This window comes from Cherax quadricarinatus, chromosome 29 (genome assembly GCF_038502225.1).
Source record: "Cherax quadricarinatus isolate ZL_2023a chromosome 29, ASM3850222v1, whole genome shotgun sequence".
Classification (NCBI taxonomy): Eukaryota; Metazoa; Arthropoda; class Malacostraca; order Decapoda; family Parastacidae; genus Cherax; species Cherax quadricarinatus.
Genome location: NC_091320.1, coordinates 12,268,874 through 12,285,312, shown reverse-complemented (window position 1 = coordinate 12,285,312; position 16,439 = coordinate 12,268,874). Strand labels below are relative to the sequence as shown.

General features: G+C 53.4%; 1 protein-coding gene across 1 annotated transcript in view; it reads right to left on the bottom strand.

Moving 5' to 3' along the window:
- LOC128690364 (reelin) overlaps positions 1–16,439 on the bottom strand; it is an 871,665-nt gene that overhangs the window by 768,682 nt on the left and 86,544 nt on the right. The window contains exons 7-9 of the mRNA XM_070089797.1: positions 15,729–15,840; positions 14,171–14,289; positions 13,303–13,717 (exon numbers count right to left, since the gene is read on the bottom strand). Of these exons, the coding sequence (XP_069945898.1) occupies positions 13,303–13,717; positions 14,171–14,289; positions 15,729–15,840 (646 nt within the window). The remainder of the gene's footprint in view (positions 1–13,302; positions 13,718–14,170; positions 14,290–15,728; positions 15,841–16,439) is intronic.

The window sequence follows — 16,439 nt, the reverse complement described above, 5'->3', positions numbered from 1 at the left end:
TCTGAAGAGAAGTTGCAGAGATTGGTGGATGAATTTGGTAGGGTGTGCAAAAGAAGAAAATTAAAGGTGAATACAGGAAAGAGTAAGGTTATGAGGATAACAAAAAGATTAGGTGATGAAAGATTGAATATCAGATTGGAGGGAGAGAGTATGGAGGAGGTGAACGTATTCAGATATTTGGGAGTGGACGTGTCAGCGGATGGGTCTATGAAAGATGAGGTGAATCATAGAATTGATGAGGGAAAAAGAGTGAGTGGTGCACTTAGGAGTCTGTGGAGACAAAGAACTTTGTCCTTGGAGGCAAAGAGGGGAATGTATGAGAGTATAGTTTTACCAACGCTCTTATATGGGTGTGAAGCGTGGGTGATGAATGTTGCAGCGAGGAGAAGGCTGGAGGCAGTGGAGATGTCATGTCTGAGGGCAATGTGTGGTGTGAATATAATGCAGAGAATTCGTAGTTTGGAAGTTAGGAGGAGGTGCGGGATTACCAAAACTGTTGTCCAGAGGGCTGAGGAAGGGTTGTTGAGGTGGTTCGGACATGTAGAGAGAATGGAGCGAAACAGAATGACTTCAAGAGTGTATCAGTCTGTAGTGGAAGGAAGGCGGGGTAGGGGTCGGCCTAGGAAGGGTTGGAGGGAGGGGGTAAAGGAGGTTTTGTGTGCGAGGGGCTTGGACTTCCAGCAGGCATGCGTGAGCGTGTTTGATAGGAGTGAATGGAGACAAATGGTTTTTAATACTTGACGTGCTGTTGGAGTGTGAGCAAAGTAACATTTATGAAGGGATTCAGGGAAACCGGCAGGTCGGACTTGAGTCCTGGAGATGGGAAGTACAGTGCCTGCACTCTGAAGGAGGGGTGTTAATGTTGCAGTTTAAAAACTGTAGTGTAAAGCACCCTTCTGGCAAGACAGTGATGGAGTGAATGATGGTGAAAGTTTTTCTTTTTCGGGCCACCCTGCCTTGGTGGGAATCGGCCGGTGTGATAATAAAATAAAAAAATAAAAATATATATATATAATATATATATATATATATATATATATATATAATATATATATATATATATATATATATATATACATATATATATATTATATATATATATTCAACAAGTTGGCCGTCTCCCACCGAGGCAGGGTGACCCAAAAAAGAAAGAAAATCCCCAAAAAGAAAATGCTTTCATCATCATTCAACACTTTCACCACACTCACACATAATCACTGTTTTTGCAGAGGTGCTCAGAATACAACAGTTTAGAAGCATATACGTATAAAGATACACAACATATCCCTCCAAACTGCCAGTATCCCGAACCCCTCCTTTAAAGTGCAGGCATTGTACTTCCCATTTCCAGGACTCAAGTCCGACTATATGAAAATAACCGGTTTCCCTAAATCCCTTCACTAAATATTACCCTGCTCACACTCCAACAGATCGTCAGGTCCCAAGTACCATTCGTCTCCATTCACTCCTATCTAATACGCTCACGCACGCTTGCTGGAAGTCCAAGCCCCTTGCCCACGAAACCTCCTTTACCCCCTCTCTCCAACCCTTTCGAGGACGACCCCTACCTCGCCTTCCTTCCCCTATAGATTTATATGCTTTCCATGTCATTCTACTTTGATCCATTCTCTCTAAATGACCAAACCACCTCAACAACCCCTCTTCTGCCCTCTGACTAATACTTTTATTAACTCCACACCTTTTCCTAATTTCCACACTCCGAATTTTCTGCATAATATTTACACCACACATTGCCCTTAGACAGGACATCTCCACTGCCTCCAACCGTCTCCTCGCTGCTGCATTTACCACCCAAGCTTCACACCCATAGAAGAGTGTTGGTACTACTATACTTTCATACATTCCCTTCTTTGCCTCCATAAATAACGTTTTTTGACTCCACGTATTCCTCAATGCACCACTCACCTTTTTTCCCTCATCAATTCTATGATTAACCTCATCCCTCATAAATCCATCCGCCGACACGTCAACTCCCAAGTATCTGAAAACATTTACTTCTTCCATACTCCTCCTCCCCAATTTGATATCCAATTTTTCTTTATCTAAATCATTTGATTCCCTCATCACCTTACTCTTTTCTATGTTTATTTTCAACTTTCTACCTTTACACACATTCCCAAACTCATCCACTAACCTTTGCAATTTTTCTTTAGAATCTCCCATAAGCACAGTATCATCAGCAAAAAGTAACTGTGTTAATTCCCAATTTGAATTTGATTTCCCATAATTTAATCCCACCCCTCTCCCGAACACCCTAGCATTTACTTCTTTTACAACCCCATCTATAAATATATTAAACAACCATGGTGACATTATACATCCCTGTCTAAGACCTACTTTTACCTGGAAGTAGTCTCCCTCTCTTCTACACACCCTAGCCTGAGCCTCACTATCCTCATAAAAACTCTTTACAGCATTTAGTAACTTACCACCTATTCCATATAGTACTTGCAACATCTGCCACATTGCTCCCCTATCCACTCTATCATATGCCTTTTCTAAATCCATAAATGCAATAAAAACTTCCCTACCTTTCTCTAAATACTGTTCACATATATGCTTCAATGTAAACACTTGATCTACACATCCCCTACCCACTCTAAAACCTCCTTGCTCATCCGCAATCCTACATTCTGTCTTACCTCTAATTCTTTCAATTATAACCCTACCATACACTTTTCCTGGTATACTCAATATACTTATTCCTCTATAATTTTTACAATCTCTTTTGTCCCTTTTCCCTATACATAAAGGGACTATACATGCTCTCCGCCAATCCCTAGGTACCTTCCCCTCTTTCATACATTTATTAAACAAAAGTACCCACCACTCCAACACTATATCCCCCCCTGCTTTTAACATTTCTGTCATGATCCCATCAGTTCCAGCTGCTTTACCCCCTTTCATTCTACGTAATGCCTCACGTACCTCCCCCACACTTACATTCTGCTCTTCTTCACTCCTAAAAGATGGTATACCTCCCTGACCAGTGCATGAAATTACCACCTCCCTTTCTTCCTCAACATTTAAAAGTTCCTCAAAATATTCTCGCCATCTACCTAATACCTCCCTCTCCCCATCTACTAACTCCCCTACTCTATTTTTAACTGACAAATCCATACTTTCCCTATGCTTTCTTAACTTGTTTAACTCACTCCAAAAATTTTTCTTATTTTCATTAAAATTTCTTGACAGTGCCTCTCCCACTCTATCATCTGCTCCCCTTTTGCACTCTCTCACCACTCTCTTCACCTTTCTTTTACTGTCCCTATACTCTGCTTTTCTTATAACACTTCTGCTTTGTAAAAACCTCTCATAAGCTAACTTTTTCTCTTTTATCACAACCTTTACTTCATCATTCCACCAATCACTCCTCTTTCCTCCTGCACCCACCCTCCTATAACCACACACTTCTGCCCCACATTCTAATACTGCATTTTTAAAACTATTATAACTCTCTTCAACCCCCCCCCCCCACTACTCATCTTTGCACTAGCCCACCTTTCTGCCAATAGTTGCTTATATCTCCCCCGAACTTCCTCATCCCTTAGTTTATACACTTTCACCTCCCTCTTACTTGTTGTTGCCACCTTCCTCTTTTCCCATCTACCTCTTACTCTAACTGTAGCTACAACTAAATAATGATCCGATATATCAGTTGCCCCTCTATAAACATGTACATCCTGGAGCCTACCCATCAACCTTTTATCCACCAATACATAATCTAACAAACTACTTTCATTACATGCTACATCATACCTTGTATATTTATTTATCCTCTTTTTCATAAAATATGTATTACTTATTACCAAATCTCTTTCTACACATAGCTCAATTAAAGGCTCCCCATTTACATTTACCCCTGGCACCCCAAATTTACCTACTACTCCCTCCATAACATTTTTACCCACTTTAGCATTGAAATCCCCAACCACCATTACTCTCACACTTGATTCAAAACTCCCCACGCATTCACTCAACATTTCCCAAAATCTCTCTCTCTCTCCTCTACACTTCTTTCTTCTCCAGGTGCATACACGCTTACTATAACCCACTTCTCACATCCAATCTTTATTTTACTCCACATAATACTTGAATTAATACATTTATAGTCCCTCTTTTCCTGCCATAGCTTATCCTTCAACATTATTGCTACTCCTTCTTTAGCTCTAACTCTATTTGAAACCCCTGACCTAATCCCATTTATTCCTCTCCACTGAAACTCTCCCACCCCCTTCAGCTTTGTTTCACTTAAAGCCAGGACATCCAGCTTCTTCTCATTCATAACATCCACAATCATCTCTTTCTTATCATTTGCACAACATCCACGCACATTCAGACTTCCCACTTTGACAATTTTCTTCTTCTTATTCGTTTTAGTAATCTTTACAGGAAAAGGGGTTACTAGCCCATTGTTCCCGGCATTTTAGTTGACTTTTACAACACGCATGACTTACGGAAGAAAGATTCTTATTCCACTTCCCCATGGATATAAAAGGAAAAGTAATAAGAACAAGAGGTATTGAGATAAAATCAAAGAAAACTGAGATGAGTGTGTATAAATAAAGATGTACATGTATGTGTAGTGTGACCTAAGTGTAAGTAGAAGTAGCAAGACGTACCTGTAATCTTGCATATTTATGAGACAGACAAAAGACACCAGCAATCCTACCATCATGTAAAACAATTACAGGCTTTTGTTTTACACTCACTTGGCAGGACGGTAGTACCTCCCTGGGCGGTTGCTGTCTACCAACCTACTACCTATATACATACATATATATATATATATATATATATATATATATATATATATATATATATATATATATATATATATATATATATATATAGTGAAATTCCAAGTGCTTTCGTAATTGGTGACATTATGAAAGAAGTATAAAAATAAAAGATCAAGAGAGCATCACATAAGGGCGAGACTTCACCTTTTTCAGCGTATCTTAAATTTTTTCCAAATTTTATTAGTTATAAATGATTATTTTTATTATTATTAAAGATTCGCAGGTATTCTGGCGGCCCGGGCCTTTCCCAAGTGGCGGCCCGGGCCTTTCCCAAGTGGTGGCCCGGGTCTTTCCCAAGTGGCGGCCCGGGCCTTTCCCAAGTGGTGGCCCGGGCCTTTCCCAAGTGGCGGCCCGGGCCTTTCCCAAGTGGTGGCCCGGGCCTTTCCCAAGTGGCGGCCCGGGCCTTTCCCAAGTGGTGGCCCGGGCCTTTCCCAAGTGGCGGCCCGGGCCTTTCCCAAGTGGTGGCCCGGGCCTTTCCCAAGTGGTGGCCCGGGGCTTTCCCAAGTGGCAGCCCGGGCCTTTCCCAAGTGGTGGCCCGGGCCTTTCCCAAGTGGTGGCCCGGGCCTTTCCCAAGTGGTGGCCCGGGCCTTTCCCAAGTGGTGGCCCGGGCCTTTCCCAAGTGGTGGCCCGGGCCTTTCCCAAGTGTTGGCCCGGGCCTTTCCCAAGTGTTGGCCCGGGCCTTTCCCAAGTGGCGGCCCGGGCCTTTCCCAAGTGGTGGCCCGGGCCTTTCCCAAGTGGCGGCCCGGGCCTTTCCCAAGTGGTGGCCCGGGGCTTTCCCAAGTGGTGGCCCGGGCCTTTCCCAAGTGGTGGCCCGGGCCTTTCCCAAGTGGTGGCCCGGGCCTTTCCCAAGTGGTGGCCCGGGCCTTTCCCAAGTGGTGGCCCGGGCCTTTCCCAAGTGGTGGCCCGGGCCTTTCCCAAGTGGTGACCCGGGCCTTTCCCAAGTGGTGGCCCGGGCCTTTCCCAAGTGGTGGCCCGGGCCTTTCCCAAGTGGTGGCCCGGGCCTTTCCCAAGTGGTGGCCCGGGCCTTTCCCAAGTGGTGGCCCGGGCCTTTCCCAAGTGGTGGCCCGGGCCTTTCCCAAGTGGTGGCCCGGGCCTTTCCCAAGTGGCGGCCCGGGCCTTTCCCAAGTGGCGGCCCGGGCCTTTCCCAAGTGGTGGCCCGGGCCTTTCCCAAGTGGTGGCCCGGGCCTTTCCCAAGTGGTGGCCCGGGCCTTTCCCAAGTGGTGGCCCGGGCCTTTCCCAAGTGGTGGCCCGGGCCTTTCCCAAGTGGTGGCCCGGGCCTTTCCCAAGTGGTGGCCCGGGCCTTTCCCAAGTGGTGGCCCGGGCCTTTCCCAAGTGGTGGCCCGGGCCTTTCCCAAGTGGCGGCCCGGGCCTTTCCCAAGTGGCGGCCCGGGCCTTTCCCCAGTGGCGGCCCGGGCCTTTCCCCAGTGGTGGCCCGGGCCTTTCCCAAGTGGCGGCCCGGGCCTTTCCCAAGTGGTGGCCCGGGCCTTTCCCAAGTGGCAGCCCGGGCCTTTCCCAAGTGGCGGCCCGGGCCTTTCCCAAGTGGCGGCCCGGGCGTTTCCCAAGTGGCGGCCCGGGCCTTTCCCAAGTGGTGGCCCGGGCCTTTCCCAAGTGGTGGCCCGGGCCTTTCCCAAGTGGTGGCCCGGGCCTTTCCCAAGTGGTGGCCCGGGCCTTTCCCAAGTGGCGGCCCGGGCCTTTCCCAAGTGGCGGCCCGGGCCTTTCCCAAGTGGTGGCCCGGGCCTTTCCCAAGTGGCGGCCCGGGCCTGGCCCAAGTGGCCGCCCGGGCCTTTCCCAAGTGGTGGCCCGGGCCTTTCCCAAGTGGCGGCCCGGGCCTTTCCCAAGTGGTGGCCCGGGCCTTTCCCAAGTGGCGGCCCGGGCCTTTCCCAAGTGGCGGCCCGGGCCTTTCCCAAGTGGCGGCCCGGGCCGGTCCCAAGTGGTGGCCCGGGCCTTTCCCAAGTGGTGGCCCGGGCCATTCCCAAGTGGCGGCCCGGGCCTTTCCCAAGTGGCGGCCCGGGCCTTTCCCAAGTGGCGGCCCGGGCCTTTCCCAAGTGGTGGCCCGGGCCTTTCCCAAGTGGTGGCCCGGGCCTTTCCCAAGTGGCGGCCCGGGCCTTTCCCAAGTGGCGGCCCGGGCCTTTCCCAAGTGGTGGCCCGGGCCTTTCCCAAGTGGCAGCCCGGGCCTTTCCCAAGTGGTGGCCCGGGCCTTTCCCAAGTGGGAGCCCGGGCCTTTCCAAAGTGGCGGCCCGGGCCTTTCCCAAGTGGTGGCCCGGGCCTTTCTCAAGTGGTGGCCCGGGCCTTTCCCAAGTGGTGGCCCGGGCCTTTCCCAAGTGGTGGCCCCGGCCTTTCCCAAGTGGTGGCCCGGGCCTTTCCCAAGTGGTGGCCCGGGCCTTTCCCAAGTGGTGGCCCGGGCCTTTCCCAAGTGGTGGCCCGGGCCTTTCCCAAGTGGTGGCCCGGGCCTTTCCCAAGTGGCGGCCCGGGCCTTTCCCAAGTGGCGGCCCGGGCCTTTCCCAAGTGGTGGCCCGGGCCTTTCCCAAGTGGTGGCCCGGGCCTTTCCCAAGTGGTGGCCCGGGCCTTTCCCAAGTGGCAGCCCGGGCCTTTCCCAAGTGGCGGCCCGGGCCTTTCCCAAGTGGCGGCCCCTTCCCCAAGTGGCGGCGCGGTCCTTTCCCAAGTGGTGGCCCGGGCCTTTCCCAAGTGGTGGCCCGGGCCTTTCCCAAGTGGTGGCCCGGGCCTTTCCCAAGTGGTGGCCCGGGCCTTTCCCAAGTGGCGGCCCGGGCCTTTCCCAAGTGGCGGCCCGGGCCTTTCCCAAGTGGTGGCCCGGGCCTTTCCCAAGTGGCGGCCCGGGCCTTTCCCAAGTGGCGGCCCGGGCCTTTCCCAAGTGGTGGCCCGGGCCTTTCCCAAGTGGCGGCCCGGGCCTTTCCCAAGTGGTGGCCCGGGCCTTTCCCAAGTGGCGGCCCGGGCCTTTCCCAAGTGGCGGCCCGGGCCTTTCCCAAGTGGCGGCCCGGGCCTTTCCCAAGTGGTGGCCCGGGCCTTTCCCAAGTGGTGGCCCGGGCCATTCCCAAGTGGCGGCCCGGGCCTTTCCCAAGTGGCGGCCCGGGCCTTTCCCAAGTGGCGGCCCGGGCCTTTCCCAAGTGGTGGCCCGGGCCTTTCCCAAGTGGTGGCCCGGGCCTTTCCCAAGTGGCGGCCCGGGCCTTTCCCAAGTGGCGGGCCGGGCCTTTCCCAAGTGGTGGCCCGGGCCTTTCCCAAGTGGCAGCCCGGGCCTTTCCCAAGTGGTGGCCCGGGCCTTTCCCAAGTGGTAGCCCGGGCCTTTCCAAAGTGGCGGCCCGGGCCTTTCCCAAGTGGCGGCCCGGGCCTTTCCCAAGTGGGGGCCCGGGCCTTTCCCAAGTGGCCGCCCGGGCCTTTCCCAAGTGGGGGCCCGGGCCTTTCCCAAGTGGCGGCCCGGGCCTTTCCCAAGTGGCGGCCCGGGCCTTTCCCAAGTGGCAGCCCGGGCCTTTCCCAAGTGGCGGCCCGGGCCTTTCCCAAGTGGGCCCGGGCCTTTCCCAAGTGGCAGCCCGGGCCTTTCCCAAGTGGTGCCCCGGGCCTTTCCCAAGTGGCGGCCCGGGCCTTTCCCAAGTGGCGGCCCGGGCCGTTCCCAAGTGGCGGCCCGGGCCTTTCCCAAGTGGCGGCCCGGGCCTTTCCCAAGTGGTGGCCCGGGCCTTTCCCAAGTGGTGGCCCGGGCCTTTCCCAAGTGGCGGCCCGGGCCTTTCCCAAGTGGCGGCCCGGGCCTTTCCCAAGTGGTGGCCCGGGCCTTTCCCAAGTGGCAGCCCGGGCCTTTCCCAAGTGGTGGCCCGGGCCTTTCCCAAGTGGTAGCCCGGGCCTTTCCAAAGTGGCTTTTGTAAGTGGTGGCCCGGGCCTTTCCCAACGGGGCGGCCCGGGCCTTTCCCAAGTGGTGGCCCGGGCCTTTCCCAAGTGGCAGCCCGGGCCTTTCCCAAGTGGTGGCCCGGGCCTTTCCCAAGTGGCGGCCCGGGCCTTTCCCAAGTGGCGGCCCGGGCCTTTCCCAAGTGGCAGCCCGGGCCTTTCCCAAGTGGCGGCCCGGGCCTTTCCCAAGTGGCAGCCCGGGCCTTTCCCAAGTGGCAGCCCGGGCCTTTCCCAAGTGGTGCCCCGGGCCTTTCCCAAGTGGCGGCCCGGGCCTTTCCCAAGTGGCGGCCCGGGCCTTTCCCAAGTGGCAGCCCGGGCCTTTCCCAAGTGGCGGCCCGGGCCTTTCCCAAGTGGCGGCCCGGGCCTTTCCCAAGTGGCAGCCCGGGCCTTTCCCAAGTGGCAGCCCGGGCCTTTCCCAAGTGGCGGCCCGGGCCTTTCCCAAGTGGTGGCCCGGGCCTTTCCCAAGTGGCGGCCCGGGCCTTTCCCAAGTGGCGGCCGGGGCCTTTCCCAAGTGGCAGCCCGGGCCTTTCCCAAGTGGCGGCCCGGGCCTTTCCCAAGTGGCGGCCCGGGCCTTTCCCAAGTGGCAGCCCGGGCCTTTCCCAAGTGGCAGCCCGGGCCTTTCCCAAGTGGCGGCCCGGGCCTTTCCCAAGTGGTGGCCCGGGCCTTTCCCAAGTGGCGGCCCGGGCCTTTCCCAAGTGGTGGCCCAGGCCTTTCCCAAGTGGCAGCCCGGGCCTTTTCCAAGTGGCGGCCCGGGCCTTTCCCAAGTGGTGGCCCGGGCCTTTCCCAAGTGGTGGCCCGGGCCTTTCCCAAGTGGCAGCCCGGGCCTTTCCCAAGTGGTGGCCCGGGCCTTTCCCAAGTGGTGGCCCGGGCCTTTCCCAAGTGGCAGCCCGGGCCTTTCCCAAGTGGCGGCCCGGGCCTTTCCCAAGTGGTGGCCCGGGCCTTTCCCAAGTGGTGGCCCGGGCCTTTCCCAAGTGGTGGCCCGGGCCTTTCTCCCAAGTGGCAGCCCGGGCCTTTCCCAAGTGGTGGCCCGGGCCTTTCCCAAGTGGTGGCCCGGGCCTTTCCCAAGTGGTCGGCCCGGGCCTTTCCCAAGTGGTGGCCCGGGCCTTTCCCAAGTGGTCGGCCCGGGCCTTTCCCAAGTGGTGGCCCGGGCCTTTCCCAAGTGGTGGCCCGGGCCTTTCCCAAGTGGTGGCCCGGGCCTTTCCCAAGTGGCAGCCCGGGCCTTTCCCAAGTGGTTGCCCGGGCCTTTCCCAAGTGGTGGCCCGGGCCTTTCCCAAGTGGTGGCCCGGGCCTTTCCCAAGTGGTGGCCTGGGCCTTTCCCAAGTGGGGGCCCGGGCCTTTCCCAAGTGGTGGCCCGGGCCTTTCCAAAGTGGTGGCCCGGGCCTTTCCCAAGTGGTGGCCCGGGCCTTTCCCAAGTGGCGGCCCGGGCCTTTCCCAAGTGGTGGCCCGGGCCTTTCCCAAGTGGCGGCCCGGGCCTTTCCCAAGTGGTGGCCCGGGCCTTTCCCAAGTGGTGGCCTGGGCCTTTCCCAAGTGGTGGCCCGGGCCTTTCCCAAGTGGCGGCCCGGGCCTTTCCCAAGTGGTGGCCCGGGCCTTTCCCAAGTGGTGGCCCGGGCCTTTCCCAAGTGGTGGCCCGGGCCTTTCCCAAGTGGCAGCCCGGGCCTTTCCCAAGTGGTGGCCCGGGCCTTTCCCAAGTGGTGGCCCGGGCCTTTCCCAAGTGGTCGGCCCGGGCCTTTCCCAAGTGGTGGCCCGGGCCTTTCCCAAGTGGCGGCCCGGGCCTTTCCGAAGTGGTGGCCCGGGCCTTTCCCAAGTGGTGGCCCGGGCCTTTCCCAAGTGGTGGCCCGGGCCTTTCCCAAGTGGCAGCCCGGGGCTTTCCCAAGTGGTGGCCCCGGGTTTCCCAAGTGGTGGCCCGGGCCTTTCCCAAGTGGTGGCCCGGGCCTTTCCCAAGTGGTGGCCCGGGCCTTTCCCAAGTGGTGGCCCGGGCCTTTCCCAAGTGGTGGCCCGGGCCTTTCCCAAGTTGTGGCCCGTGCCTTTCCCAAGTGGCAGCCCGGGCCTTTCCCAAGTGGTGGCCCGGGCCTTTCCCAAGTGGTGGCCCGGGCCTTTCCCAAGTGGTGGCCCGGGCCTTTCCCAAGTGGCGGCCCGGGCCTTTCCCAAGTGGTGGCCCGGGCCTTTCCAAAGTGGTGGCCCGGGCCTTTCCCAAGTGGTGGCCCGGGCCTTTCCCAAGTGGCAGCCCGGGCCTTTCCCAAGTGGTGGCCCGGGCCTTTCCCAAGTGGCGGCCCGGGCCTTTCCCAAGTGGTGGCCCGGGCCTTTCCCCAGTGGCGGCCCGGGCCTTTCCCAAGTGGCAGCCCGGGCCTTTCCCAAGTGGTGGCCCGGGCCTTTCCCAAGTGGCGGCCCGGGCCTTTCCCAAGTGGTGGCCCGGGCCTTTCCCAAGTGGCGGCCCGGGCCTTTCCCAAGTGGTGGCCCGGGCCTTTCCCAAGTGGCGGCCCGGGCCTTTCCCAAGTGGTGGCCCGGGCCTTTCCCAAGTGGCGGCCCGGGCCTTTCCCAAGTGGTGGCCCGGGCCTTTCCCAAGTGGTGGCCTGGGCCTTTCCCAAGTGTTGGCCCGGGCCTTTCCCAAGTGGCAGCCCGGGCCTTTCCCAAGTGGTGGCCCGGGCCTTTCCCAAGTGGCGGCCCGGGCCTTTCCCAAGTGGTGGCCCGGGCCTTTCCCAAGTGGCGGTCCGGGCCTTTCCCAAGTGGTGGCCCGGGCCTTTCCCAAGTGGTGGCCCGGGCCTTTCCCAAGTGGTGGCCCGGGCCTTTCCCAAGTGGCAGCCCGGGCCTTTCGCAAGTGGTGGCCCGGGCCTTTCCCAAGTGGTGGCCCGGGCCTTTCCCAAGTGGTGGCCCGGGCCTTTCCCAAGTGGTGGCCCGGGCCTTTCCCAAGTGGTGGCCCGGGCCTTTCCCAAGTGGTGGCCCGGGCCTTTCCCAAGTGGCAGCCCGGGCCTTTCCCAAGTGGTGGCCCGGGCCTTTCCCAAGTGGTGGCCCGGGCCTTTCCCAAGTGGTGGCCCGGGCCTTTCCCAAGTGGCGGCCCGGGCCTTTCCCAAGTGGTGGCCCGGGCCTTTCCCAAGTGGTGGCCCGGGCCTTTCCCAAGTGGTGGCCCGGGCCTTTCCCAAGTGGCAGCCCGGGCCTTTCCCAAGTGGTGGCCCGGGCCTTTCCCAAGTGGTGGCCCGGGCCTTTCCCAAGTGGTGGGTCGGGCCTTTCCCAAGTGGTGGCCCGGGCCTTTCCCAAGTGGCGGCCCGGGCCTTTCCCAAGTGGTGGCCCGGGCCTTTCCCAAGTGGCGGCCCGGGCCATTACCAAGTGGCGGCCCGGGCCTTTCCCAAGTGGCAGCCCGGGCCTTTCCCAAATGGTGGCCCGGGCCTTTCCCAAGTGGTGGCCCGGGCCTTTCCCAAGTGGTGGCCCGGGCCTTTCCCAAGTGGTGGCCCGGGCCTTTCCCAAGTGGTGGCCCGGGCCTTTCCCAAGTGGCGGCCCGGGCCTTTCCCAAGTGGCGGCCCGGGCCTTTCCCAAGTGGTGGCCCGGGCCTTTCCCAAGTGGTGGCCCGGGCCTTTCCCAAGTGGTGGCCCGGCCTTGGCTCCCTCTTTCGGGAGTGTCTGAGACCTAAGTCTCCCATGGGAGGAGGCACAAGTACCTCCTCATCTTTGGGACCAACTGTCCCCAGGCCTAGCCACAAGCTAGGCCTCTCTGGTCTACCATCCCCGCCCCAAGGGGGCAAATGGGAATGACAATCTTATGAGCTAAAGGCTCGGGCTCAGGCACCTACCCTGCTCTAGAAGGGCTCAGGCACCTACCCTGCCCTAGAAGGGCTCAGGCACCTACCCTTCCCTAGAAGGGCTCAGGCACCTACCCTGCCCTAGAAGGGCTCAGGTACCTACCCTGCCCTAGAAGGGCTCAGGCACCTACCCTCCCCTAGAAGGGCTCAGGCACCTACCCTGCCCTAGAAGGGCTTAGGCACCTACCCTGCCCTAGAAGAGCTCAGGCACCTACCCTCCCCTAGAAGGGCTCAGGCACCTACCCTGCCCTAGAAGGGCTCAGGCACCTACCCTGCCCTAGAAGGGCTGGGCATGGTGTCGATGAATTATAAATGAATCCAGTTTGCATAACCCAAAAGCAATATTCATATTATATTCAAAACTAGTTTTAATTGTGTAATAATTGTTTATAATGAAAAATAACTAATATTTAAATGTAACTGATGTTTGTTTTTCATTATAGGCATATTTTCTTTCCTATACTAATTAAATTTTAGTCTTATTATGAGAGAAAATTATTCTTTGACAACGGAGAGAGACTACCCATGACTCTCAAATTTATGAACCAAAGCGAAGCTCTGTTGAACCCCTCTGGGTTTAAGGGCTTAGCTTTAATAATAATAATAATAATAATAATAATAATAATAATAATAATAATAATAATAATATTATTATTATTATTATTATTATTAATATTATTATTAACAATAATATTATGAGCATAAGAGTGGAATTCATACCCTGAAGAAGTGACAGCCCAAAACTCACTGGAAGAGTCTCTCACATACCCACAGGAAAGCAACTTTACTCTCAGTAGTTACCTGAAGACGTGCACTGGCTCCCACGACGAGCAGTCAGCCCCCAACAGAAGTTCTGCAGGAGCACCCTCGGCGGGCTGGTCAGATAGGTACCCTACGTCATCCAGTGTAGAATTGTCTGTCTCTCCACTGCCCCATCCATCGTCACTTGTCAAGTTCGCAATAGTGTTGTTGTCCCAGTCAGGTCCCAGACCACTGCCGCTCTCACCGACATAAGCACTCACTACTGGCCCGTGGGTGTGGTATTTCTTAGGAGAGACCAGAAACTGGGCCTGATCTTCAGAGGTTAGGAGCTGGGATTGGTCTTGTGGAGCCAGGAGCTTAGCTTGGCCATCGTGAGAGACTCTTCCATATACCAGCTCGACTTTCATCTCTCCCGGGCAGTTTCCGGTACCCAGGGCGAACTGCAGCTGTCGTGCTGTGGTTGTTCATACTGGTTTATATATGCTTGCTGCGTGTTTGATTTAACATATTTGTGGAACATAGGAATCCTAGGCATGAGATAACTAAATTTTATGTAAATAGTATCATTAAATGTCGAACCTTTGTAAAAATCGAAGTCCAGACATTTTTATTTATGAAAAACTTATTTGAATATTTAGAAAAGTGTAAAAATGATAATTATTAATCAACCAAGGTTGCCTAGAGAGCATCTTGGGATGTGTTAGTCTCCAAAAATTATGCTTTGACGGGAAATTATTATGATACAAATTAGTGAAATAGAATATGTAGACAGCCTCTTCTGTTCTAATATCTATTATCTAATACAAACTTCAAAGAAATTTAATTATCAATTAAAAAAATAATCGATAAAGTGAGTTTAAAGGTGGAATAACGTTACAGATTAAAGGTAGAAGTGTTAACTACTGACCCCTGGAGAGGTCCATGGCGTGTGTGTGTACTGCAGCGTCAGGGGTTGTGAAGGTCAAAGCTGACCCATGGATGATCTTGCCTGCACCACGACCCACAGATCCCCCACGCACCTCACTCCTGTCAGGGCAACATCATAGGTATCACCTCACTGTCACCACACAATGATCACACTAACACCAAGCTGTCAACGTAGTTACCACCACAGTATATAGCAAGTTAAAGGGTGTGACACTTGTGTAACATCTGGTCACATTCTTCAACTTCTCGGATTTCAAAACCATTTTCATTTTCTAGCAAGTTAGCTCACATGTTTTTAACCTACAGAACAAATTAAGAGGCGAGTGAGTTTCCCTGTCTCCTAATATCATATTTATTTTCCCGAATAATCTACCCTGTTCATAATTACTATCATATTTGCTTTGTCTGCTTTCCTAAGGTGAAGTCCAGGAGCTTTCCTTAATTCATGGTATAATTTAACAAAGATTTATTAAGTTATACCATGAATTAAGGAAAGATCCTGGACTTCACGTTACGAAAGGAGACAAAGCAAATGCAATAGTAATTATAGACAAGGTAGATTATAGGGGAAAAATATAATTTTATTAGAAAAATGGAGAAATGACGTACCCCTTAAATCCTTGTGGTGAGATTCATCCTGGACCTGAGCTCAAGAGAACATCAAGGGCAGAATGAATTACAACAACTGGACATGCTAAATGTTGAAGACAGAGTAAACTAACTAAAGCTAAATTACGTTAAAAATTGCTCACAACCAATGTCGTAATATTTTATTGCCAGTTTTGTTTAGGCTGGGAACCAATGCAATTACAGAACTAAAGGAAGGGAAAACAACTTTCGAGTTAGTGGTCAGGCTTCAAAGACATTTTTCTGTTCAGCAATAAAAGAGTGAAATAGACTGCCTGCACATGTCAAAGCCATGTTCAAGCCAGTTCAAGAAGAGAGCTAAAATGTACCTCTAAATAAGGCTACAGAAAAAGAGGAGAGTGATCTTACCTGTTTTTAACTTTTATATATAAATAATAATTATCAAAAGGATCCCAGTGGAAATAATTCACTGTCTGATTTTTTTGGATCATCCTAGGTTCTCTACACATATGCTGCTATGTACGATGATCAATGTAACTGTGTATACCTGAATTACTACTTACGAGCCTTTGTTATTAGAGGCAAGAAACATGGGAAACCCATTATATGCTGTTTTTGTTACATATTATTGTGACTTTTATTCTCCGTTTTACCTCATACAATAAGTCGCTATACTATGGCTAAAACACTTCAAAACTAACCCATAATTTTTTTCCCACTAGTTTTGTGACGCTGTTCTCACCATTTCACCTGACATAATCGGTGTTTTTCTCTTTCAGTTAAGGACTGATAATAGTCCAGGAAGGACCGAAACGTCGCCTAAATCTTGCTCTCTGGGTTAGTTGTAAGACTTAGCTAATGTTGAAAAAACTTATTGATAGACTTACCAAATGTCATCCACAGACAATCGTCTCCAGTGGTAGCACACAGAGGACGACACAAGGACTTACCAGATGTCGTCGTTGAGTTTGTGGTCCTCAAAATCGTCTCTGAAGACATAACCATGTTGGTTGAGTCCTGTGAACCGCGACGACTGCTGAACCAGCTGACCCAAAGATCCATCTGCAGAAGAGGATAGCCTCGAGTTAAATACAGATTAGTTCACTCTAGAGGTCAGGTCACCGGGCTTCTTGATGTACTAACCTCTGACCTGCTCAATTAACTATCCAAATCAGTCAGGACAAATCAGTATTTCGGGCAGTTCAGTATTCCAGCTTGTCAGGTTATATTGAACGACGTAAGATGTTTGTCTAACACACAAACACACACACAGGCAGTATCCTTAAAACAGTGTTCCCAACATTTAGTGTTCTGGTTGCGGTCAAGGATATTGTTAATGGTCATTGTATGTGATGGAATCAGTGCACATACCTACGAGAGTCTAACAAGATTATCAGAGTATGAAAATTGTGATAAGATAAAAAAAATTACAATTTAAATTTGTTTGTGAGTTTTTTTTACTGGAATCCTGTGTACGGGGCAGCGGGGTTGGTAAGTGTTGTAGGCAGCAGTGTGGACACAAATCACAAAGAAAAAGTTACTAACAAGAGGTCAAGGTTGTGACCTTAATCAGAAAAACAGTGCAAATATCTGGTCAGTGATAGCCGTAGTGCAGTAATAAAGTTATTAATGAGTGATTTGGATAAGAAAAAAAAGATAAA